This window comes from Lepidochelys kempii, chromosome 1 (assembly GCF_965140285.1).
Source record: "Lepidochelys kempii isolate rLepKem1 chromosome 1, rLepKem1.hap1, whole genome shotgun sequence".
Classification (NCBI taxonomy): domain Eukaryota; kingdom Metazoa; phylum Chordata; order Testudines; family Cheloniidae; genus Lepidochelys; species Lepidochelys kempii.
In genome coordinates, this window is record NC_136380.1 from 119,805,984 (window position 1) to 119,831,034 (window position 25,051).

Sequence of the window (25,051 nt, forward strand, 5' to 3'; positions counted from 1 at the left end):
CTGGGAACATACCAGTTTCAGTGAAACTTTTGTAGGTCCAGGATGGAATTTCTAGTCAAAACCAGAGAGAGAGCAAACATGCAACCAACCAAAGATAGCCAATAGCCTGATGGTTAGGGTACTCAGCCTGTGGGAGACTTTGCGCTGAAGTCCCAACTCTGCCTGATTCAGACCAGAGACTTGGACCGAGGTGTCCCACATCCCAGATGAGTGGGTCGGGGACCATAGTTCTTGAATGCTGGCCCAAAGGGCTTGTAGGAGCTAGTCAGTTTCACCCTGCCACCCAGTGAGCTGCTAACAGTTGGCAAAACTAGAAGCTGAACTCTGACAGAGCACTCTAGTCATGGGCAATGGGTGGAGCCCCCCTTTGGGGAGGCTAGCCCCCAGCTCTGCCCCTTCTGCCCACCCCCACATTCAGTGCAAGAACCCCGTACCAGCTACAGTCCTGATCACAGAGGAGCCCTGGGCCAGTCAAAGCCCAGTCCCCTGGCCCCCCTGCCCGAAAGAGCCTCGGGCCAGCCACAGACACACCTCTTCTCTCCTCTCCTCTCCTCTCCTCCCCTCCCCAGACCCACGTCGCCCCAGGGAAAAGCGTCTCTTCGGAGATACTTTTGATATGCCGCATGCTGATTCCGGGGTGGCTGAGGAGGCAGTATTTGCTACTCAACTTCCTGGGTTCCTCAGTAATCTCTCTGCAGTCCAGGGAGATTACTGATGAACCCAGGAAGCTGAATAGCACATACTGCCTCCTTAGCTGCCCCAGAACCTGCATGGGGCATAATAAAGCAAAAACTTCACCACCAAACTCCGCAACTTGGGGTCCGACGACTGCAGTAGCACCAGGGGAGGCAGACCCTATTATACCTGCCGCCCACAACTGCAGTCCTGGGGTCTGATTGTCTCCCTACTTGTATTTAAACCAAGTGCAGGAACAGGAAATGATCTATGCAATTGGCTTTTCCCTGCTTATGGCTGCTTCTGCCTGTTTCTAATTGCTGGTCCTGCCTCCCGACAGCTGACTCCTGCTTTGCCCTCTGGCCTGTCTCAGTCTGATCTCTTGGTATCTCACCCAGCCTGGCTCCTGTTCCAACCAGTAGGTCAGACTACCCATGTCCCAGTTATGACAGTGTGTTCTAACTACCAGGGTATAGAGTCTCTGTCTCCAGCTGGAGCTCTTCCCCCTTGTATAACTAATTAATCATTTGGCCAGGGAGAGAGATTGACTCTCTAGTCACCAAATCAGGCTGAGCATGGAACTAACTAACTCAGTCTCCCACATTTCAGGTAAGTGCCATAACCACCAGGCTGATGGCTGTTCTGGGGCTGAGGCAGCTCTGTCTTGCCTTTTGTGAAAAACTTATGGCCTCAGTTTCATCCTGATGCACAATGGGAAAACTTTTGAAATCTCAGAGTTCTATATGGTGGTAAAACTGTTTCCTGCTCAGTTGTAGTTCTCACACTAACTTATGCATAAATTCTCTCCCCTCAAATGGATAATCAGGAGGGTTTGAACCCACAACCTTCAGATCTACAGCACGTACCTTTTCCCTTTGAGTGGTAGGAGTTACTGGTTGGGGGAAAGTATAGTGTTATCCTCTCTGTGAGCCAGTTCATACAGGGACATACAACACATGCTTTACCAGTGGGTTACACAAGTATTTGAGAGAGACCAGAAGAGTGCTGAGCATCATAATTCTTAGTTTCTGTTTGTGGTTTGTGTAGCAGCATTTTCTAACGCTCATGGTAGTTGCGGTGGTGTCTTTTCACAAAAGGAAGATGTGGTACATTCTGTCCCGCCTTTGCATTTGGTCTGTGAAGGGTTAGAGAGCCATTCAGGGGTCAATAGAGCTTCTGGAAGAAGGGGTTATTATAAACCTCAGGAAATTAACCCCCTCTCTGAAATATGTCCACCCATGATCAGTCTTCAAGCCCTAGAGTCTTCTCCTCCCGCCCCACCCCTTCCAGGAGAAGCTTGATAAAGCATTTCTTGTAGCAGCTCAGATTAGGAAGTCAAATACACATCCATTCCAGCTGATCTTCTGTGTAATGAGCATCATGTCATCTTTCATAGCTCTGATCCTTTGAACCAGTAAACATGTACATCCCTTCCTTCACCTAGTTTTCTGGCTCAGTAGATTCTGTGTGCAGGGAAAGATTACCTTAGCTCTAGCAGTCCAGCGCTGCTGGAGGAAGCCCAGTGAATTTCTCCAGGGGGTGCATGCCTTTGCTGGATTCTTGGGCGAGCTGTCATTGCCAGAAGTGCAAGACTGGATGGGGATTCTTTCTCATCCCAGAGATCTTGGTTCCTCATCAAACTCCTTGAGCTGCAAATGGGAAGATTGTTAATCACTTGTAACCTGAAGACCACAGCACTGATGTCAAATGAACAAGCTGGGCACAACACATCTGATAATCATTGAAATACCACTTGCCTAGCCTGCGTTCAGACTTCAAGTGAAGTGGCTGAGTCCCATCTGCCAGGGAAGTTGGAAATGTATCTGAAGTTTTCTGATGACCGCTTATCTCAATGCTTGCAGATCTGCAGCAATCAGTAATGCCAATCCAGGAAAAGGAGGGCTTTTGTGTGACAGACATCATGTTCCCCATCTCTTGAGTTCACCTAATGTATACCTGTCTTTCTGATCACTTGTCCTGATGAAACTAAAAGTAGACAAAATAAGTCTGATTTTTATTGCCCCTGATTGTAGTAGTACTCTGACCTGCTGGCCTTTGGTAGAAGATTACCTTCCCATCTCTTGAGTCAAAAGTCTAGTGTGTCACAAGACTTCAGAAAAGTTGTTCTAAAGGGTCAGCTCATGAAATAGAATCCCTGGTTTATGAGACCATGTCAATAAGGTTAGTCTCCACCTTGCTGATATATAGGAACGTTATGTACAAAAAGAACCTACCTAAAATACCCACCACTAGTGTATCTGAGCACAAGATTGCTCGCAGCTTTTTACTACTTCATGGGAGTTGGAGTTTTTTCAGGAAGGTGTTGGTTACCATTAGGCCTTTTAGGGGTCTGGCATTCTCCCTGCAGGCCACTAAAGGGCACGCAATCTAATAGAAAACCCTTTTATGTTCTCAAGAACCAGGTGATCAGCGTAACTTAAAATATTTCTGCAAGACTGCACCATATTCAAGTATGAAGTCAAAATTTGGTTCTATTTAACCTCTCCAGGGGTACGGGCATATTCCCTAAGAGGCAAAGTCACTTTATGGGTTGAGAGAATCTCAGATGTGATATTCTAGGTAGTGACCCGGCAATCACACCACACTAATCGTCAATATTTCAGAATCAATATCAGTGCTTTAGTGAATGTGGATTATTTGGATGCAGTGTTTTTAGGAGCCATAGTCCAATACATTCCCTCTCCTCACCACTATTTCTGTCTCCTCCTATACCTGGACGTATTGCTATGCATAGCTCAGATGCCAGTATTAAGCTGTTCACAGAAAGGGACATTTTGGTCTTAGTTTGTAAATTGATTTTTCTGAACAAACCTGGGGGTAAATCAACTGTCATTTTAACCAAGAGGCACTCCATTAAGCAAAAAGTGACTTTTGTTCTTTTTTGGTTTTTACATAAAAGCATCAACAGCCTTTGAGATTAGATGTAAATCCACTAGTGTAATTAACCAGTGCCTGATACCACGAAAATTGAACCTGCATCCCAAGATGCACTAGATATCAAATACGAAAAATAATTATCGCTGACTGGCAATATTGTTCATGGATAGTAGCAATCCTGTTTAAACCGCTTAGAAGTGGTGTGCTATATAAGGTGTATGTTGGACAATAAAAGTCTAGTAAATTATTGTAGATACTTAACACTGTAATGCTGTGTTGTAGTAGCAAGAGGAAAATACTATATTTAGTGCAGGACGTAGCAGGCACCCTGAGGACTAATTTTGGTAAGCATCTCACAGCTCCTAAATAAAGGGTTGTTTTACATTTCACTTTTCTTAGGATTGAATTTGCAACTGCTACATTTATTTTAGCTTCTGATTACATGCATGAGTATGTTATTGAAGAAGACAGTCTGTTTGCATGCCATCACCGAAGTGGAATTGGAGATGCTGCTAAAAAACAAACCAACCAACCCTTTGTTTTTTGTTTCCTAAGCAGAAGCTTCACTATGAGGCGGGGTGGATGGAGGAAACGAGCCAGTAATGACGATGGCTGGGGGATATGGGTATGTTTAAAACCAAAAGGCTTTTTATTGAAAGGGTAAATAAATGCAATGTTCTTGATGCTTTTTTGATTTTTTTTAAAAAAAATTTAATGTGTAAAGGGCCTCAACACACACACACATGTATTTTCTCCACTTGAAAGAGACTGTCATTCCAAATCATTCCAAAAAACACGTCCTGACTTTCAGAGGTGTTCAGCAAAGGCATCCAATAAATTGCACTTATTTACTAGTCCATATTCATTGGGTCTTATTTTAACATTCCAAACTCTTGAGCAACTTTCAGCAGTCTCCAGTTTAAAAACAAAAGAACAACCTACTGAAAGAATTAATGTTTTCTCCACTCTTTTCTTTCCACCCCTCCCCTTGGAAAAAATAATAGATTGACTTTACACCAAAAATGGACCATTCGATATTTTTTAGCCCTGCAAAGTAGGAATAGAAGCTTTTTTGCCATTGGGGAGATTATATGATAGGTCCATTTTTGAGAGATTTGAAGTTACAGTTTTCCTCTTCATCTAAATCCTTTACAGTTGGACATGTGATAACAAAGGCACCCAAATTTAGATAAGTGTATACCACACCACCATGTGTCATGTACATTTAGGAAGAAAGGATTCATGAATTATTTCAGGAAAATTCTATGGCCTGTATTTACAGGAGGTCAGACTAGATGATCACAATGGCCCCTTCTGGCCTTGGAATCTCTGAAGGTTAATGCGTTTGAGTCTTTGCCCTATCCTTAGAGCACATAGATCATGAATTATCATCCAGACTCACGCTCTGTGGCTTTATTAATTTTCATTTGACTTTGACATATTTGACAATTTTCATTTGACATATTACTAACTCAAACAATAAGAAAACATAAACCCCAGCCTAAGCTTCCTACCTGAGTTTGACTTTCCCTAGGGTTTCTCCAGAATTTCTTCTGAATTAGATCATTCTTCCTTAGAGAGCCACTCCTATGTCCTTTACAGCCAGAGTAGAGGTAACAAGCCACACCTTCACAGCAGGTCTGCAGACCTAAAGTCATTCTGTGTGGGATTCTAACACCTGCCACCCGGGTGAGTAAATGAAGAGCCTTGCCACGTTGCTAGCATGGTGCAACTGTTTAATCAGCAGGAGTTTGGATTAAATGTATTACTCATGGTTTGGAAAAACCGCATATGAATTTTGCAGTTCATCCAAAATGTATTTCAGGAGGGAAAACCAAATTTATACCAACTATTTTCAGGAGGGAATATCTGATTGAGTTGTCAGTTTTGTTGAAACTGACTGACTGTTTTGTAGCTAGGCATCAGAAAGTGAAAATCGTCATTGCTTTGGTTCATGTTTAAACTTCTCTTTTATTTAAATTCTAGGGAGGATACATGTCTGCAAAGGTCCAGAAACTGGAGGATCAATTCCAGTCAGATGCGGCTATACAGCATCAGAAGGATGGAACTTCATCATCCAATATCTTTAGTGGAGTTGCCATCTATGTCAATGGCTTTACAGGTGAGGTTTTCATTTTTCTCCAAAACATTAAGTGATCCTCATTTATACTAATGCCTCTCTTAACTGCTGGTGAGGTGTAAAGGAGCCTTATTGTAAATGAGAATCAGGCCTTAAATAGGTATAGCTGAATAAGAATCTGCAGTAGTATAAATAAAATTTTAGTTATGATTGTAAAATGTTCCTTGGAACATTATGGTTAAGGTTCAGGTGGCTTTCTATACAAAATCATTTTCTTCAACTAGTCATAATGTGACAAAAAATATTGTTCCACTTGAAACTTTTTTACAAGCTTGGGTCTCAGACTGGAGTTTTTTCCTAAGTTCGGCAGAATTTGGTCTTACAGTTTGAGTTACCAGAACACTCCCAATGAAATCTTAAGTTGGATGGGTCTTTTCACTCAAGTCAGAAAGCTTAATTTAAAAAACTGAAACTTGATTAGTCGTTTTAGGGCTAATAATTTTCTCTACTTAAGAAAGAAAGATGCTTTAAATTGATATCCATCAGCCATCAAATCAGAATGGCTACTGAAACATTCCATATTGGCATCTGTTTTTATTTTTCAGTTCCAAATGTAAGCATTTTTTCACCATTTAATTATATGTATTGACATTGTTATTAAGCAAGATGAATTGGAGAGAGTCCAGAAGAGAGCAAGAAAAATGATAAAAGGTTTAAAAACAGGGCCTATGACAGGGATGGGCAAACTTTTTGGCCCGAGGGCCACATTTGGATATGGAAATTGTATGGCAGGCCATGAATGCTCACGAAACTGGGGGTTGGGATGTGGGAGGGGGTGAGGGCTCTAGCTGGGGGTGCATGTTCTGGGGTGGGGCCAGAAATGAGGAGTTCAGAGAGCGGGAGGGGGCTCTGGGCTGGGGCAGCCCATTGGGGTGTGTGGGGAGGGTGGGGGCTCTGGGGTGGGGCTAGGGATGAGGGGTTGGGGGTGCAGGAGGATGCTCTGGGCTGGAACCGAGGGGTTCAGAGGGTGGGAGGGGGATCAGGTCTGGGGATTGGGGTGCGGGACGGGGTCTGGGGTGCAGGCTCCGGGCGGTACTTACCTCAAGCAGCTCCTGGAAGCAGCAGCATGTCCCTTCTCTGGCTCCTACGGGAGGTGAGGCCAGGGGGCTCTGCATGCTGCCCCATCCACAGGTGCTGCCCCTGCAGCTCCCATTGGCCATGGTTCCCAGCCAATGGGAAGGACAGGGGCAACATGCGGAGCTCCCTGGCTGCCCCTATATGTAGTAGGCGAAGCAGGGATATGCCTTTGCTTCCGGGAGCCATGCGGAGCCACAGCACGCATAGAGTGGGGCAAACGCTGGACCCCGTTCCCTAGCAGGAGCTCGAGGACTGGATTAAAACATCTGAAGGGCTGGATGTGGCCCCTGGGCCATAGTTTGCCCACCCCTGGCCTACGAAGGGTTAAAAAAATAGGGCATATTTAGTCTTGAGAAAAGAAGACAGAGGGGGAATTCAATAAGTCTTCAAATATGTTAAAGGCTGCTATAAAGATAATTGTGATCCGTTGTTCTCCATGTCCACTGAAGGTAGGAAAAGATGTAATCAGCTCAATCTGCGGCAAGGTTAGATATTAGGAAACACTTTCTAACTGTAAGACTAGTTAAGGAGTGGAACAGGTTACAAGGGAGGTTGTAGAATTCCTGTCATTGGAGGTTTTTCAAAACAGATTAAACAAATACCTGTCAGGGATAGTCCAGGTTTACTTGGTCCTACCTCAGCGCAGTGGGAGTGGCTAGATGACCCTCGAGGTCATTTCCGGTCCTTCATTTCTATGATTCTGTGATAATTGGCAGTAAATGTTTTTCCATCTATCATGTGAATTATTATTGAAATTGAATTTAGGGATCTGGAAATCCAATATGTTTATATAGTGTTTAAAGAGCTTTTAATTCTGCACCCAGGATAATCCTAACTTTGCATTTCCAAACTATCCCAGTCACACTGTCAGGTAGCAGATACTTGGGGTATGATGATCAGATTTACATTTTGATGGATGGGGTGGGCTCTTCAGTGCATCATGGCTGAGACAATGTGGCTTATGAATTGAATAAGGAGGAATAAGAGAGAGATGTTGCTTTTAAGGGGCTATTAAAATAAAATGGTCTGTGATTAGGTTAGTAAATGTGTTGTGGGGAATAGGGTTGTAAGATTCATATACAGGAATTAGGCACACATTTCTCCTGGGTTCCACAGAGAAATCCAGAAGCCTTTTTGAAATCTTCCAGAAGCCACTGTTTCAGGGAGCTGTACAGGGGATTATGGGATAGGTACCCATTCAACAGTACAACTGCAGTGGTGAGCAGCACTAGTGTCTACACAAGGCAAAACTGAAACAGAAATGAAAATCAAAGTAACATGGCTGGCATGGCCATGCTGCACCACTGGCACTTAGTACACTCTCACTGGTTCAATTTTTAGTGTAGATGGGGCCAATTAGTTGAAATATTTTGTGTGTGTTTTCTTTAAAACGGTGGTCTCAACCTTTCCAGGCAACTGTATCCCTTTCAGGAGTCTGATTTGTCTTGCATACTCCTAAGTTACACCTCTATTAAAACCTACTTGCTTACAAAATCAGACATAAAAATCCAAAAGTGTCATAGCACGCTATTACTGAAAAATTGCTTACTTTCTCATTTTTACCATACAATTACATAATAAATCAATTGGAATATAAATATTGTACTTTCATTTCAGTGTATAGTATATAGAGCAGTAGAAACAAGTCGTATGAAATTTTAGTTTGTACTGACTTTGGTAGTGCTTTTTATATAGCCTGTTGTAAAACTAGACAAATATCTAGATGAGTTGATGTACCCCCTGGCTTGAGAACCACTGCTTTAAAGATTGGAAAAATTACCTATAATTCTTCTTCTTTTAAGATATCTTCAGGTAGACTTCCTCTCCCTTCCCCTTACAACTCAGAAGTTTCAGTTTGGGTTTTTAAAATGTTTTTGAGGTAGTAGCCTTTTATTTTTGACTGTTCCTTAAGAATAATTATTGTTTTACACACATGAAAAATTTTACTTTTAATTTCTGAAATGTTATGTTTTTTATGATTGGTTTTTAATTTTTAGGGAATCCCTTTCTTTCTATACAATTCAGGAATTGACTGGGCAGGTTCTAACTGGAACTGACGTATTGGCAGTTGGTCAGTGCATGTAAGAAAAGAGTGGGCTTTTCCTCAACTACTACTATTTCAGAGAGCCAAAAGCTGAAGAGCTTGAGAGAGTTTTCCACCTGAGCTTGAAATCTCAAAATTAGGAATCCTGTGATAATATCAAAAAGAGTTATAAGCAAGTAATTTTCCTTACTTCCTAGGAATAAACTGCTTTCCATCAAGGCTGTATACAGCATTTCATTAAATGCATATGGGAAAATACCAATCAAAAGATGTGGACGAAATTCATCTGATTTTGTTGTGTGTTGATGCTTGTTTAAAATGGGCCTTGTTTAACATTTTAAAATTAACCTGATCATGAAATCTTTGTTTTTGAAGCAGTCTTTCCAGAAACGACAATTTACCTAAACTTCGGTGGCTTTGTTTACTTGTATTTTGAAGAAATGGCTTAAGTCTCTCAAGAAATTAGTGGATTTTCAGAAAAACGTTGCTTTGCATTGTAATCAACCATGGTTTTAGATTTCTGAGTTTCCATGGTTCCATAAGTGTTCTCATGCAGGAATACTTTTACAGTTGGATTTTTGTTAATTTTACAGATCCTTCAGCTGATGAATTAAGGAGGTTAATAATGTTGCATGGTGGCCAATACCATGTGTACTATTCCAGAGCTAAAACAACGCACATCATTGCCACAAATCTTCCAAATGCCAAAATAAAAGAACTGAAAGGGGAAAAGGTGGTTCGACCAGAATGGATCATAGAAAGGTAAAATTAGAAGGATAGTGATCTGACTGTTTCATTTTGCATTTGGTTCACTTCAGTGTGAGTGGCTTCTCCCTTTAAAAAAAGAAAATGTCTAGAAAAACTACGTTCTGAAAGGTATTAGGATTGATTTATGGTTTTATTTTTAATTGAGTATTGTATTTTTATTACAATCCAATTTGTTTTTTATTTGATCAGACCACACACTAGAAAAATTGCAATTTTTGAAAAAAAATCTTGAATATTTCCAGATTTGGGGTGGCCTGTGGCCCTGCTGCCACCACTCTAGTCCGGGGCCCAACCACTCCAGGTAGGGGGAGGCATGGGGCCTTGCTACCGCCGGTCCCGGACCACTGCTCAGAGGCAGCGCCTGGGACCAGTTGCCTGGGGCCGATGGAGCAGCAGCCGGTGCCGCTGGCCCTAGGGCCGCCCCAGCTGCTTGGGCGGCCCTGAGGTCAGCCACACCAGCCACTGCAGCTGCCAAAGTCACGGAGGTCCTGGAAAGTCACGGAATCCGTGACTTCCATGAAAGAGTCGCAGCCTTACTCATAAGGACTGAAAGTTCCCTCTCCCTGATGTGCCACCCATGAGCCTTAGTAGGTTTTTTAATCAACTGCTGCCTGTACGATGGTGTGTCAGGCTCATCTGGGCTGACATGCCTTATAGGCTTGTTGAACACTGAAGTGCCCATTAAAGCTTGTCAGGGTTCAGAGATGGAGGAGGTAGTCCTGGGGAGTGAAGAACCCCAGTGCGGTGTCCCATATATCTTCCTTGGACCCCATGCAAGGTAGGGAAGGGGTTCCTCACTCCCTATTATCCGCTGGCTTGGGAGTCAGGGAGGAACAGGCAGTGCAGTGGATGAAAGTGGAAGGGACACCCAAACACTCTAATTTTGCTTTACTGACCTACGCCTTCTTCCAGCTTCATTATTTCTGCCTACTTGCCCCCTCCCCCATCTTTGTTTCTGCCTTCCTTTAGCTATTAGGAGGCTAGCCCCAATCCCCTGGATATTATGCCAACTGGAAGGGAGCTCAGTCCTGTGTAGTTCCTGTTTTATGCAAGAAGTTCTCACTGTATGTTCTCACTTCTTGGGAGGACTATAGATTCAGGACTCCCCCTCAACAGGATGATGGGAGGCAACAGATTAACAGGAGATTTTCTGGCCAGCAGACCGACAAGCCTGTTCCTTCCCTTCCCTCTCTTCCCCTGTTTATGGTGTCCACATTTTTAAAAGTATGTTGAAAAATTGGAGAGGATGCAGAAAAGCACACAAAAATTATTCAAGGGCTGGAGAAGGAGCTCAGTCTGTTTATCTTGTCAAAAAGATTGAGAGATGACTTGATTAATGTATAGGCACCTTCATGGAGGAGAAAATACTGGGTGCAGGAGTGGTCTTTAATCTGAGAGCAGAGAAAGTCATAACAAGAGCTATTGGCTGCAAGGTGAAGAGAGACCAATTCAAATTAGAAATAAGTAGTTAATTTGGAACAGGTGAGGGTGATTTAACCAGTGGAATAAACTACCATTTCCACCTCTTGCTATTTTCAAGACAGAATGCCTTTCTGGAAAATATGCTTTAGTCAAATAAGTAATGAGGCTTAAATACAGGGGTAACTGGATGAACTTTAATGGCCTTTGATATACAGGTCAGGCTGGGTAATCTAATAGTCCCTTCTGGTCTTCAAATCTACATATCAGTGAGTGTTCTCTGACAGTTTGGATCAGAGCCTCCAAGATCTGATGTAAGCAGAGTTAATCCTAAACCTAATTCAACCTGATCATTCTAAAGGAAATAGTGAAGACCCCTAAGAAGAGAGATTCTAACCACATCTTTTTAAAGGTTGGAAATTTGCCAACATGATACATGTCTTTAAAAATGTTGTCAAGAGATTCCAGAAATTAGTCTGGTGAGATTCACCTAATTTCCAGGGGGAACCTCTGCTCCTATTTTGTAATTAAGCATAAAGTAAAATACTAGAATAAATATAAGCTGGTGTAGTCAAACCAGTTCAAGTTCTTTAAGAGATATTATGTCTCTCCAACATATTAGTTCTTTGGAAAATGTAATGAAATGGAAAATACTGACTAGAAGGACATAATATACTTGGCTTTTCTACCGCTTTTAATAAGACTTCTCATGAGAAACACTTAGAAAATAATGATGGGATAAAGGAAATATTATGGCGAGCTTAAAAATTGGTTAAGTTGTGTGTTTAAAAAAAAAGTCAACATGAACAGTTCTTTATAGTAAAGACCAATTAATAGTACATTGAAATTAAGTGTTGAGACTGTTAATATATTACGGCTTGATCCTTTGAGGCACCTAGTGACTCCAGTGTGAATTGAGAATGCAGCACCTTGAAAGATCAGAATCTTAATTGGCAGAGAAAGTAAGTAGAAAACTGAAGTTTGATAACTTAATTGTTTAGATTAGTAAAATCTTCAGGGGGTTGTGACACATTCTAGGTAGATTTTAACACACACAGGAATTGAGGAGCATCATTGCAGATGAAATATATCAGGTATAAATTTAAAGCAATACACAAGCTGAAGTTATCAAAACATTTCAGCAGTTGAAGGAAATAGGATGTTTCAGCACATTGAAATAGATGTTGTATTGTAATACAAATTTTGTTTTACAAAATTAATGGTACATCGTCTGAAAAACTGGAGAACATCTCAAAAGAAAGATGTAGCAGAGGTTATAAAGATCCTGAATATGGTGATACAAAAATGATTAGTGGTTTTAAATATGAAAATAGATTGTAAAAGTTGAGATTTCATCTGGAAGTGAGAAGTTAGAGAGGAATTGCAGTATTCATATTTACTAGGGACACAGTGGAAATTGACAACGTGTCCTATGTTTTTTTTAAATCTCGTTCTATAATACAAGGAGGAGGAGAAACTGGAAATAAAAGGATTGAATAGCCTCACAAAATTCTGGTCCTCTCTTCCCCAGAGCTAGGTACGGTTTGTTCCCTTCCCCTCTCCCCCATGAGTTAATAAAAAGACACTTTATTCCCCAATAATAAAGGGTGGGATAATAGATGTTGTCCCTAGGCCAATACATTTTCATGGCAATTTTGTAAGTTTGATTTGGAAATAATAAAAGGAAATACTGTTTTATGAAGCATATAATCAGCCTATGGAATTCATTACTCCAGGAGGTCATTGGCATGTCTGTCTAGACTGCATTTTAAAACTTGTGGTAGAGAGTTTCAGGTCCTGGGTTTATAGACTTGGACTCGCTTTAGGGCTTTAAAAACATCTGTGTAGACCTTTGAGCTTCAGCCCAACCCCAAGCATCTATGCAGCTGTTTTTACCGCAATAGTATGAGACCAGGTCTATAGACAAGGGCTCTGAGACTTATGCCAGTCTAGACATACCCATTGGGGCCTTGTCTACACTGGGATTTTAGCGGTTAATGCAGTATAATAGTGTTAATGATAGGTGTGTGACTGATGCAGCTACACCAATGGCTAAAATCTCAGCATAGAAAATACCAGTATTAAGTACTGTGTTTGTATTCAAAGTTGACAGGATAATTTTGTGACTGTCACTTTGGGTTATTCAGGTTCATGTGATGATATGAAAAAATTTTCATACTTCAGGAGTATAAATGCTTGGTTGCTGCACCAACATTTTTTATACCTGAAAGGTTTGAAATGTCATTTAATTCACAGTATTCATAAAGGAATATCATTTAAGTGGTATAAATATATCAAAATGTATTTAATTCATGTGTTTCGGGGACTTTCTCTATTGTAGCTGCTTTGATTACATCTTTCCCTAGAAACCTTCCCAGTTCTCTCTAAAAATGCTAACTAGTTTGTTTCTCTAATTGGGTAACATGATCTCCCTTTACATTCTTCCCTAATTGTAACATGACAGCCAATAGAGACTTTTTCCCCTGCCAAGTTCCTTAATCGAGTACAAGTCTCAGCTAGTTAGGAAATATATCATGGAGAAAAAAGTATTGAGGTGTTAATAAATAGTTTTGATAAATCATCTCTCTCTGTGTGTCCTCTCTTTAAAAGCTCTGAATCTAGTCTGATTACTTGATTCTCATATGTATCTCACCCCTCCCTGGGGTAAAAAGGACTTCCACATCAGCAACACCTCTGTTCCAAAGTGCAGTATGGAGATCTCTTCCTATGGTCAGGGTGGGGGGTAGTGGTTAGGAAGGGAGCACATCATCTCCTTCACCACCACGAAAAGAGATCAGGAAGGAAAGATAAAAATCTCATTCTGGGTGGGTTTTTGTTGTCAGGATCCCACTTTAAAGGAGAAGGGCTCCTGAGGAAGCTACCAGCTTCTCCAAGGCCTAACAGTGCAATTGGGTTAGAGACAGGGCATACCAGAAGCATGGAACTGGAATGATCAATGTCAAATCTTCATGAGAAGAACCTCTGGAGGCTTTCTCCTCTTCCCTACCAGTATATTCCCTTACAGGATGGGACAGTTGAGCCTGTAGAATTGCAGAAGCTGAGGGAACCCTTTAAAGTTGAATCAGATCCTAGTGAAATGCTCATCTCTGATTTTATGTTTTTTGTTTTTTTGTTTTTTTTTTTCTGGAGTGCATCTGTCTGTTACAGTGTTCAGAGTTAAATGGATTTCCCAGCACAGCATTGATCTGAGACAATTAATTGATAACATTTCTATTATATTGTGAATATGCAGTACCTAAAGTCCAGAATTTGGAACTGAAGTACTGATGTCCATCAGACCAATAAACTAAAATTTATGTTCTGACCCCTTTTAAAGCTACTTGCTTTTTTTGATTAAATCTGATGAATCAATATTTGTTGCACCTTTTTGGCTATAGTTGTACAGCAGTTATTGTAAGTGTGCTTAATTTTGGTCTATTATACTTCAAATAAAAAAAAGTGACTTTCACATCTTATATGCTTACTTTCTAGATTTCTTGAACAATCATTAAAATTCTTTTTAGCAGTTCAGAGTGTGTAAAGTATTTATCAATTTTTTTGTAATCCTACTTATTCTATCCTCATTTCATAGCTTGCACTTCTTACTTTTTTTAAAATTTAAAACAATTTTTCCCATTTAGGTGCAATACATCAACTCTTTAAAGGTTCAGATAACACAACTGAAATATATGGACAGTTAAAGGACTGCAGACAAAACCACGTATAGCAAGACAGCAGATTGTAATGATCAAAGTATTAGCCTATTATAACTAAGATAATGTTAGTTTACATATTTTTCTGAAAGCCTTGAGTGATAAACTTTCGCTTCTTTTCTGTTTCAGCATAAAAGCTGGACATCTCCTCTCATATATTCCATATCAGCTTTACACAAAGCAGTCAAGTGTTCAGAAAGGTCTCAACTTCAGTACCATATGCAAACCTGAAGATCCTATGCCAGGTCCTAGCAATATAGCTAAAGAGCTCAACAACAGGGTGTAAGTGTTTTCAGTCTGTTAATACTGACAAAGCTGTTGATCGGTCGGCTGTAATCAGTTTAAAATGATAATACTTATATAGCATTATATCACTTATCAAAGCATTTTACAAAAGAGGTTGTGTCATCCACATTTTACAGATGGAAAATCAGAGGCATAGAGATATGAAATAAGTCGTCTAGGGTCCCATAGTTATCCTCTTTTTGAGTCCAGTGCCTTGACCCCTGAACCACACTTTTCCATAATGTTTCTACTGTAGGACGCAATGCGTATAGCACACAGCTCTATGGAAACAGTGTGTGTTGCACACATTAAGAGGATCTGACCAGTGATACTGAAATTAGGTCTTTGGTTTAAAAAGAATAATAAATTGAGATAATTATTCTTTTGGTAAAGGTTTTGGAGCAAGTATAAATGAATATAGCTGAAAAAAATAAGTTCAAAATGTTGCAGTGCATAACTAGCCTGTGGACATTTTTCCGTCTGAGAATTTAGCAAAACTCAAAGGGTGGACATTTATATGGATAAGGAAAATGAAATATATTACAAAGGATTTAAAAAATATAAAGAACAAAATTGGAAGGGGAATAAACCCTACCACTTGTAGATACAAGTCAGTCTCTAACTGATTTGGGAGTGAGTGGGGTTAGGAAAAAATTTCCCCCTATGGACAGGTTATTCCACAGTTGCCCATTTTTAATGTCTCTCGCAGAATTCTCTGACACATCTGGTATTGGCTATAGTCTGAGACAGGATATTGGATTAGACGGGCCCCAGATCAGATTCAGAATGGTAGTTTATGTTCCTCTATGTCACATAAAAAAGTCAGTTAATACTTGTTTTAGTAGATTGTAGATCTAATCCTGCATAGCGGTGCTGAAGGAGGATTAAGTGGTGACAGATGAAAGAGCTCCTACTGTATGTACATGCGAAACATTTCTTTTTTGCTTACATTCATCTGTAGGTGATATTATAGTAACCTAAACCCTAGTTTAATATTACGTTCGTAATAATTTTGGGATGAAAAGAATATCCAGGCTTTCATAAGTATCTAACATAACCATTCTGAATTTTAAAACTTACTGTATACTATGACTATATTAAGTCAGTGCCACTGGGAAACAGCTTCCCAAACACATAGCTATTCCAAAATATTGTTGATATGTTTAATGTAGTTTATAATTGCAGTAATCTTAGAAGAATTGTTATCACAGCTAATTAGCTTTCTGGTTTTACTTGCATGTCAAATAGCTAATTACCAGTCACCTTTTGAATGTTTGTTAAAATGGCTTTCTGTGGGAGTATTTAGGTTTTTCTATAGACCAAGAATCCACTTAACTCTTGAAAAGTCTAATTTTAATCACACTTATATTCACTGGTATTATTATAGTATTACTCTTTGAGGTAAAAGTTTTGTCTTCACGGTATCAAGGAAGAAGTAAACAGCTAATATACTGGACAACACTTACTGTTTATTTTTATACATACATAACATGCAAACAGTTTTTCTTAAAGAAAACAAATCTCCAAAAGCTGTGACTATTTTGAGTTTATAGATCTGGAACAAGTTTTAGCTAGGAGAAAACCAGATGGATTTCAACAAACTATCCTAAATCTTCCTCCAAAAAGGAGAAATAAGTTTTTGATCTTTGCAATTAACATTTTCTATTATACAAAGAGTGTAAAAATTGCATCTTTGGGATAAAATGGAAGATATTCCCTTCCAGCAATCTTACATTATTAGTGCTGTCCAAGGTATGGTTATGATTCCAAAAAAAAAAAAATCCAAATTACTGTGTTGCTCAAGGTTTTTCGTCAAATATAGCTTACTGTAAATCCAGAGAAAGTTGCCTTACTAATGAGAGAGCATGATTAATGCAGGAGTGACCTTTAACTCTTATATTAATAATAATATAGCGAATCTACAAAAGCTTTTTGTACCGAAAATACTGACTTTTTATGGTAAAAGATCATAGTTCAAACTTAGTAATAAAGTCATATAATCATCTACCTCTAATAACCTAGCAGGAGTTTGCATGTGAGCATTCAGAATCCCTAAATTATCTATGTTATTTGTATATGTATATGTAAACACTTAAAATTATTTCTTGATGAACTGTATCTTTGTTTTTTGTAAGGTTATTAAATAACATTTTCTTGTCTGTTCTAGAAATTGCGTAATAAAAAAGTATGAGACTGAAAATGAGATCAAAGCCAATGGCATCAGTAGCTGGAGTGAGGAAGAGAAAGAAGAAAGTGAAGATTTAGGCTTTATGGAGCTGGAGCAGGTCTTTTCTGGAAGGAAACAAAATGGAATTCAGCATCACAGAGACAGCACTGCCATTTTTAATGGACATGCTCATAATTCTACCAGTGCCTTACAGACACAGGATTGCGTGATGCCCTATGGCAATAGAGTTGCAAGCAGGTTATCTCCAGGCTCTGTGCCAGAGAAGGGGAAGACTGAAAAAGGCATCATTGACTTTAGAGACTGCACTATGCAGCAGTTGCAGGAAAGCAACAAAAACACAGATCTTTTAAAGAACCCACATAGGACTACGAGTAATTCATTCTCATCTTCATCTTTGCACAGTAATACTAAAATAAATGGTGCTCACCACTCCACTGTTCAGGGGCCTTTAAGCACAAAAAGCACTTCTTCAGTACCTACTCATAGCAAGGCCACTCCCTCATCATTGTCCAAACCTTTAGACTGCAGTTTTATTTCTGACTTTTACTCTCGTTCAAGACTGCATCACATATCTACATGGAAGTGTGAATTGACAGAATTTGTCAATACCCTGCAGAGAAAAAACAATGGTGTCTTTCCGGGAAGGGAAAAGTTAAAAAAATTGAAAGTGGGCAGGTCTGCACTTATGATAGCTGACACAGGTAGATACTTGTTTGACGGTTTTACTTAAAAAGATTCTCTATTTCTTCAGTCTTATGATAGGCAGCTGATCAAGATTAAACATGTGAGCTTTCTATATTCAAAAGGTTATGAGGTTATATGAAATAGCTACTTATGTGATTTTGATAAATGAACGTCTGAAGGGCCTTCTTCATTTTTTAATTTTAAAAGCAAATTGTGACTTAATATGAAATTCAGTTGTAAATACAATTCTTTTCTGTAGAATTATTAATTAATTCTTCCAGAGATTGCCAAGCTATTTTGGGTTCTTGAGGATAAACACTTTTATCTATACAAACAAAGGAGGTATTTGGTCTACATTTTTCTTTGAAAATCTAACTCGCTACTTCTTACAGTTCATACTGAAGATTTCTAAGTTGAGTAGCAGTTGGAAATGATCTATAATCGAAATGAGAATTTTTTAGCAAGACTGCTACGTGCTCTTGGATCTTTGTGACCCTTCTTCATCTGGTCTAGAACAAAAATTGGCTCTGTAAGTGTGCTGCAGTGCATGCAGATGCCATACTGAAGTTATTCATGTAAAGAACAAAATGACCAGAACTTAAATATTTAAAGTATAGTAGTAGCCTAAATATTATTTTTCATCTTATATCTTTAGCAATATCTCCTTGAACATGCAGAACTATTCTTCCTAATTAACTAAGGATGAAAGGCAGACCATTACTTCTAGTAGAGATTTTTATTTCTTTAAGGTATCAAACTGTCATTATGTATTCCTTTGTTTTCCCTAATTGTATAATATTGAGCAATACTTTTCTTTAAAAAAAATAAAAAGACAGGTGATAGATGAGATAAAATGATTAAATGTTTGAAAACAGGGCCTTAAAAACAGTTTATTTCCTCTCATTGTTTGCCATTTGACAAATGAAGCAATTCAGTTTTCTTGATCTGAAATACTTTTTCATGATGGAGTGTTAGGTATTGTCCACACTTGGGATTTGCTCCAATGTCAGTGGTTGGTGGCCAGTCACCAGTGTAACTGCACCAGTTCAAATTCTATAGTGTACATGGGGAAATTATTATAAGTGACAATTGATCTAATGGAGCTTACCCCAGATTCAAGCAGGAGTAAGCTGCATCAGTGTAAATTGCAGCTTATAGCTGTTTTGCTTTCCTATGCTAGGTTTTGCACCTGTGTAGGTACACTGATGACTGAAATTCCCATTATAGAAAAGGTTTTTAAATCATTCAACACTTTGAATGAACAGAGAAGATTGTGCAGAGATAATGACTGCTCTGATCTTTGATCAAAAACCGAAGAAGCATTCCATTGCAGATTGAATTTTAGCATGGTGAATATTAAGACTTAGTTATTAGTGTGTATATATAGTAAACTCCTGGAAACAGACTTGTTTTAACAAGGTGAAGAATTTTAATTTTGAGAACATAAAAAGGATATCATGGGGTATGATGCCTCACTTAGTAGACTTACGGCTACATTTCCACAATGTTGTTATATTGCATTCTATTATTTTAGTGCATTGAATAGTATACAATTTATTTTTTCCTTAAAGGCAGTTTAATAGTTGGGTGGGGAATATTATAAAAATAACTTCGGTGTGTTTGGAAACGTCTTATATCAGTCCTTGATGACTAACGTGAATACTGCAAAAATTGTAAATTAGGTTTCAAAATTTCTGTTTGTATTTGTTTATACCAGGTAATGTTTCTGTCTTAAGTTCATCCAAGCATCAGCGCTGTATAATGCACATGGATATGGATTGCTTCTTTGTATCAGTTGGTATTCGAAATAGGCCTGATCTCAAAGGTCAGTTTCATATATTTTTAAATGTCAAAAATCACTTATACAGTACTGAAAATGCACTTGCTGACAACAAGGAAAGTTGATTTGGTGAGTGCTTTTCTTCTAATAACTTTGCCCGATGGTATGAGAGCACTGCTCATATTGCCAGGTTATATTGCTCAGTGCCCCACACTCAGTGAATACATGTGGAAGAAACAGAGTGGAATTCTTGCTGCCTTCTTTCCAGCATTTAGTACCAAGGAAAAGAAGAAAATACTTTCCCCACTCTCAGCAGCCAAAGGTGTGAAAAGGTGAAAAACGGAGATACATAACCCCTCCAAAACTAGAAATGGGGGGAGAGCTGGGCTATATCTGAACCCTGTTGGGATGACTTATCTTTTATTATTATTAAGCATAGGCAACCTGAATTCAGGTATTTCCTAATTTAGGGGTGCCTGATTTTGCAACTCTTAATGGTCTTTGAACATTTTTTCCTATGTAATTTCCTAGGCTTTGGGGGGGGCTTAACTTGAAGAACAGAAATTATATGTGGAACTATTTTGAACCTCTCCTGCATGAGTCATCAGCAGGCTATGACTGCAGAAGATGTAAATCCACAGCACAGATCCCTACCTGATAAACTAAAGGAGTAACTGGTAGTAATACTATGCAGTTATCTTTTCCAGTGTCTTATGCAACTGTTTGCCAGAGAGCAGAGGAATGTTGAGGATCAGAAATCCTGGGTTAAGTCCTGGCTGTGGAAGGGGAAGTGGTCACATGGTTACAGACAGCATAGATAATCATATAGATTTAGCACAAGCATTTTGAAAGGCAGCGTGGATACCAAATGTGATTTTTTTGTTTGTTTTTTGTTTCTGTACCCCATTTGTAAATAGTCAGAATGATGCTTGCCTGTTTTCTAAGGTAAGCGATATGTGGCCTTTTGCTTAATAAGAGCAGTCAAGTGGAAAAGGAAAGAACATAACTCTTTGTCTCCTTGGTCCTAGCTCAGTACGCTTTCCCATAGGCCAAAAGATATTCTACTGCTATACCTGTCCAGACCTTTTGCTATGGGGTCTGGGAGAAAGTGCATACAGAGGGACATTGAGGCAAGGGAGCATACTCACTGAGGCTGGTGAGCATGCTCAATGCAGATGGAATGTTCAGAGATTTTACCGGTTAGCTCTACTGTGCAAATGGCAAATGTTGTAAGTTTATAAGTCTGCCAGATCTGGATGTATTTTCATAGGGATGCAGGTGCCTCTCTGACACCAGGGCTATCTCCCTGCCAAATATCAAATCTCTGTTATGGAAAGAGAGGCTAGAGCTTCTAATATTTTATTTATACATATAAAATTAAAAATAGATTTGCAAACATAAAAAAATACAATCTGTTCTTTAAACCTGTTCATGGAAGTGGTTGCACTGTTTGTGCTGAAGTGTTCCAAAAAAATTCAGCCTGAAAGAGACAAGCATGGAAAAGTTCAGAGGTGATTAAAATGGGGAAAGGTTAGGCCAGAATGGTCAGTGGTTAGACCTGGTCTAAACATAGAGTTATGACTGACTTAACAAGTCTTTCACCATTTTAGTTAAACTGTTACACCTTTGTGTGTGGACTGTTTTATACCAGTTTAAACCTCGTTTACATTAGCTTACTTTAGTTAAATGGCAGGTGCAAAGTAAATTGATGTAAGATGGCAATGCATAGAGGTTGCAATGGTTCGACTAAATTGGTACAATATCAGATAGCTAGTTAGGCTGTGCATCTTCTGTTTAGGCAAGTCCTTATACGCAAACTAGCATAGCTGGATTTTTAGTGTTTGTTTCAAAGGATTTCTCTTTTCTCCTCCTTTTGACATGAGATTGTAACCAGTTAACTAAACTATTGTTTCTAATGCATGTCACTTCCTTAACTGCTGCTTCCTTAATGCTAGAAGATTAGATAACACTGAAAGAATGGTGTTGAAAGAAGCGAACAAAATTAAAGTAAACATTGTCAGAAACTTTGCCTTGGTGTGCTATTGTTGTAAATATTTATTATATAAGAACTTTAATTAACTTAATTATTCTTCACAGGAAAACCAGTGGCTGTTACAAGCAACAGAGGTGCTGGAAGGGCACCACTTCGCCCTGGTGCAAACCCACAGATGGAATGGCAATATTACCAGAATAAGATATTGAATGGCAAAGCAGGTACAAAAATGAGTCTGATTTTAAAATCACAGTGCTGATGAAGAATCTCTCATTTAAAGTTATAAAAAATTAAGGATAAATATTTTTCACTGAGCTGACTTTAGAGAGAGAGATTAATGTTTGACAGGATAGTGGTCTCTGACAACAATATAAATTGCTTCTGTAATAGTTTACCATCATTACATTCTGCTAATTAATTTTGTTGAGAATGGACATATATTTTAGGGTAACTTATTTTTTATTTCCTTTTTGGTTAGGGTTGGGAATAAAGTATAGTGCTTTGGTAAATGTGTATGTCCTGTTTGAAAAATAAGATAAACATAGACCATCTGTGATCATTTGCACCTGAGTAACAGTATATCACAGAGGATCCAGTACAAAATATCAAAAGTTAAGGTTGCTAAAAGGACTTATTAGAAAGCATAGGAGAACTGTACAAACACCAGCATGTTACCGATGAGAAATTGGCTGCTAAGATATAGGTATACGTCTTTGAGCTATATATGTCTTAACCTGTAGACTTAATGTAGCTTCGTTTTAGAATATTTCAGTTGCTGGAAAGCCCCTGAAGAATTCAATGAATTCTGTCCTCTCACTATCAGGATTGTTCCCTCTAAAGACAGGCATCTGTTGTTGATTATTAAAGATTTCTCATTCTCCCACAGTACTTTAGAAACTGTTTTTATTACATTTTGTGTTCTGAAGTAGCAATATACAAGTGTCAACAATAAATTACTGTAAGACAGCATTTAAGACTAGGTGTGTTCATACAATCTGAAGTATGTTTACTATGGAAAAAAGTGACACACTAAAAATAAATAGCTTTTCATATTTATTTTCCCAGTTATTTTATTAATTTTTCTCAGTTTAGAAGTTTAAAGAGGTTTCTAACCACTATCATTTAATTTCAGCTTGATTTCTGGAAATCAGATTATTTTTCACTTCTTACATTAGCAGCAGAATCAACGAATAGCGTTGGATTAGAATTTATACCACAGTTAGTAATTTTGTTGATGTGCAAGGTAGACTAGAATAGTTTGATTTTCCACAACTATGTTGTTTCTGTAGTATTAACGGTAAAAAGTTGGCTATGTCAATAAATTAAGCAGATCCTGGAAGAAAAATGGAAAGCAGATATCTTCCGTAATAGATGCCCTTTGTCGTTTTGCAATAGCATAATCACAGTTTAAAACAGGAAGAAAATAAAAAATATAGAACCCATTGTCGCTCCACCTTTTCTTAGTGCCTTTCAGGATGTTCAAACTTAATCAAATTGATTCCTAGTGCCATGTGTAAGACTGAGTAGTTTATAATAAGGGCAGTTATTGCTTATAGGGATTTAGCCTTGTTGCACAGTTTGTCAATGAACAGTTGGTAGCATAGTTCTAAACATAGGCACTCTACAACATTTTCCAGGCCAGTGTATTTTGATAAGAAGGTCATTTGTTACAATTTAGAAATGTCTTGGAAAGCTAGCTAGTTAAATAAAATTGAGGAAGATTAGCTAAGAATAACATACTATGTATGATACACAAATTCCACAGTATCTCTTCTATGATATTCAGTGTGCAAGGTTTCACTGGAGCTCAGGTTCAGTATGTTACAAACTCATTGTTCTTTATTGCAGCAGCTTTTTCTGGAAGTGCGCACATTCAGACCTTTTACTTCAGCATCCTCCCTTGCTGGCAGGCAGCTCTTTCTTTCTTCCTGCGCAGCCTGTAGTTTGCCAAAAGGTGTGGTGTTTTGTTTTGTTTTGTTTTTTTCCCTCCCTGGCACTCTTTTTAAAGTATGTATCTTATTAACTACAGGTTCATTACATTTTTAAAAAGTCTCTTTTTATTAATTTTATCTCAACTTAGCAAACTTATATCAAGAGAGACTATTATAGATTTTCATTAAAAGTATCAGATTGTCGTCTTGAGGAGAACAAAATGAATTTAGTGATTGAGTATTACTTTTTAGCATTAATTGAAAAGGTGGTACTGCTAACTAACTCTAACTTTGCTACATCCTAGATAGTGTACATGAAGCACTTCACAGCAGGAACAAACTATGCTGTGCACTGCATGTAAATATGGTCCAGTAGGCATATAGGCCCATGTGAAACAAACTTAAATCTATTTTCTAAAGATATCAAAAACCCAAAGGGCCAAATTGTGCTCTGTTAAACATGTACAACCTGTTGGGGATATACTTGTGTAAATGAGAAGAAAATTGGGCCCGAGTATTCTTTTTATTTAAATTCATTTTTACACCGATTCTCCTGTATAGAGCAAACTTCATTTGTTTGATGCCTCATGCTATCCAAACTGTTCTCTGATCTTGCCTTCTCCAGAACTTGCTTATTAGAAATAATGTTCCAAATTGAAAAAAATAGATACATAAATTCCTCTGACTCACTTAGTTTGGCCAGATACAGATTCCTTCAGCTTCAACTACTGCTTTTGCAAATTGCTTCTTCAGTGATACTGGTTCCTGCTTTTTGGTCTGGATTGCTGGACAGATATCTAGGATCAGTAGAATCTTGGATCCTTTATGAAATACTTCTTTTTTCTTTTTTGGATTCATCCAAAACTATATAACTTTGAAATTTAAAATTTGTTGTCTTTCTCACTCTGTGTGTCAATTTGGAGCAGTTTCCTGAGTGGTAGAAATTACACTCTGTTGATATCTTCTTTAACATTCATGTCCGAAAACTAAGGGATTAGTATACACACCCAATTCAGAGGTTGGGGTCTCTTTTCGTAGCCAGGATGTCCAAGACGTGGATATTTTTAGTCTTTCTTTCCCTCCACCCCTGTATCTCCAGTTTTCATTCTAAAGAGCAGCAGTTGTAACTATCATATTACTCACAGATTTATTCTCAGCGATTTCTTTTTCACAGACTTAGGGTCCTGGCCTCTGATTTCTCCATTTGTTGCTCCACATTCACCATGCATTTGTCTAGTTTCCCAGCTTTTGATGAGAGATTCTCTACCTTGCCTTCCAGTGAGGACAATGTGTTCTGCATTGCCCGGAATTTCACATGAAGTGACTCCATCAGCTCATGGGGGGATCTGCTCTGCTACGCTGTGGAAAAGGTCGACGAGCCCAATGAAGATAGACAAGATGACAACAACATCTCAGGCCAGGGCACAGGAAGGCACAGACTAAATACGTTGTTCTT

At 38.8% G+C, this 25,051-nt stretch overlaps 1 protein-coding gene across 16 annotated transcripts in view; it reads left to right on the forward strand.

Moving 5' to 3' along the window:
- REV1 (REV1 DNA directed polymerase) overlaps positions 1-25,051 on the forward strand; it is a 95,721-nt gene that overhangs the window by 13,646 nt on the left and 57,024 nt on the right. For 6 of the 16 annotated variants that reach the window (XR_013636084.1, XM_073352182.2, XM_073352164.2 and 3 more), the window contains exons 2-8: positions 4,132-4,198; positions 5,560-5,695; positions 9,428-9,596; positions 14,864-15,016; positions 17,187-17,908; positions 19,609-19,716; positions 21,769-21,885. Coding sequence is in view for 15 of the 16 variants with exons in the window: in XM_073352164.2 (XP_073208265.2) it covers positions 4,132-4,198; positions 5,560-5,695; positions 9,428-9,596; positions 14,864-15,016; positions 17,187-17,908; positions 19,609-19,716; positions 21,769-21,885 (1,472 nt within the window). In the remaining variant the exon portion in view is untranslated. The other 10 variants (XM_073352291.2, XM_073352192.2, XM_073352203.2 and 7 more) reach the window with 10 other exon arrangements.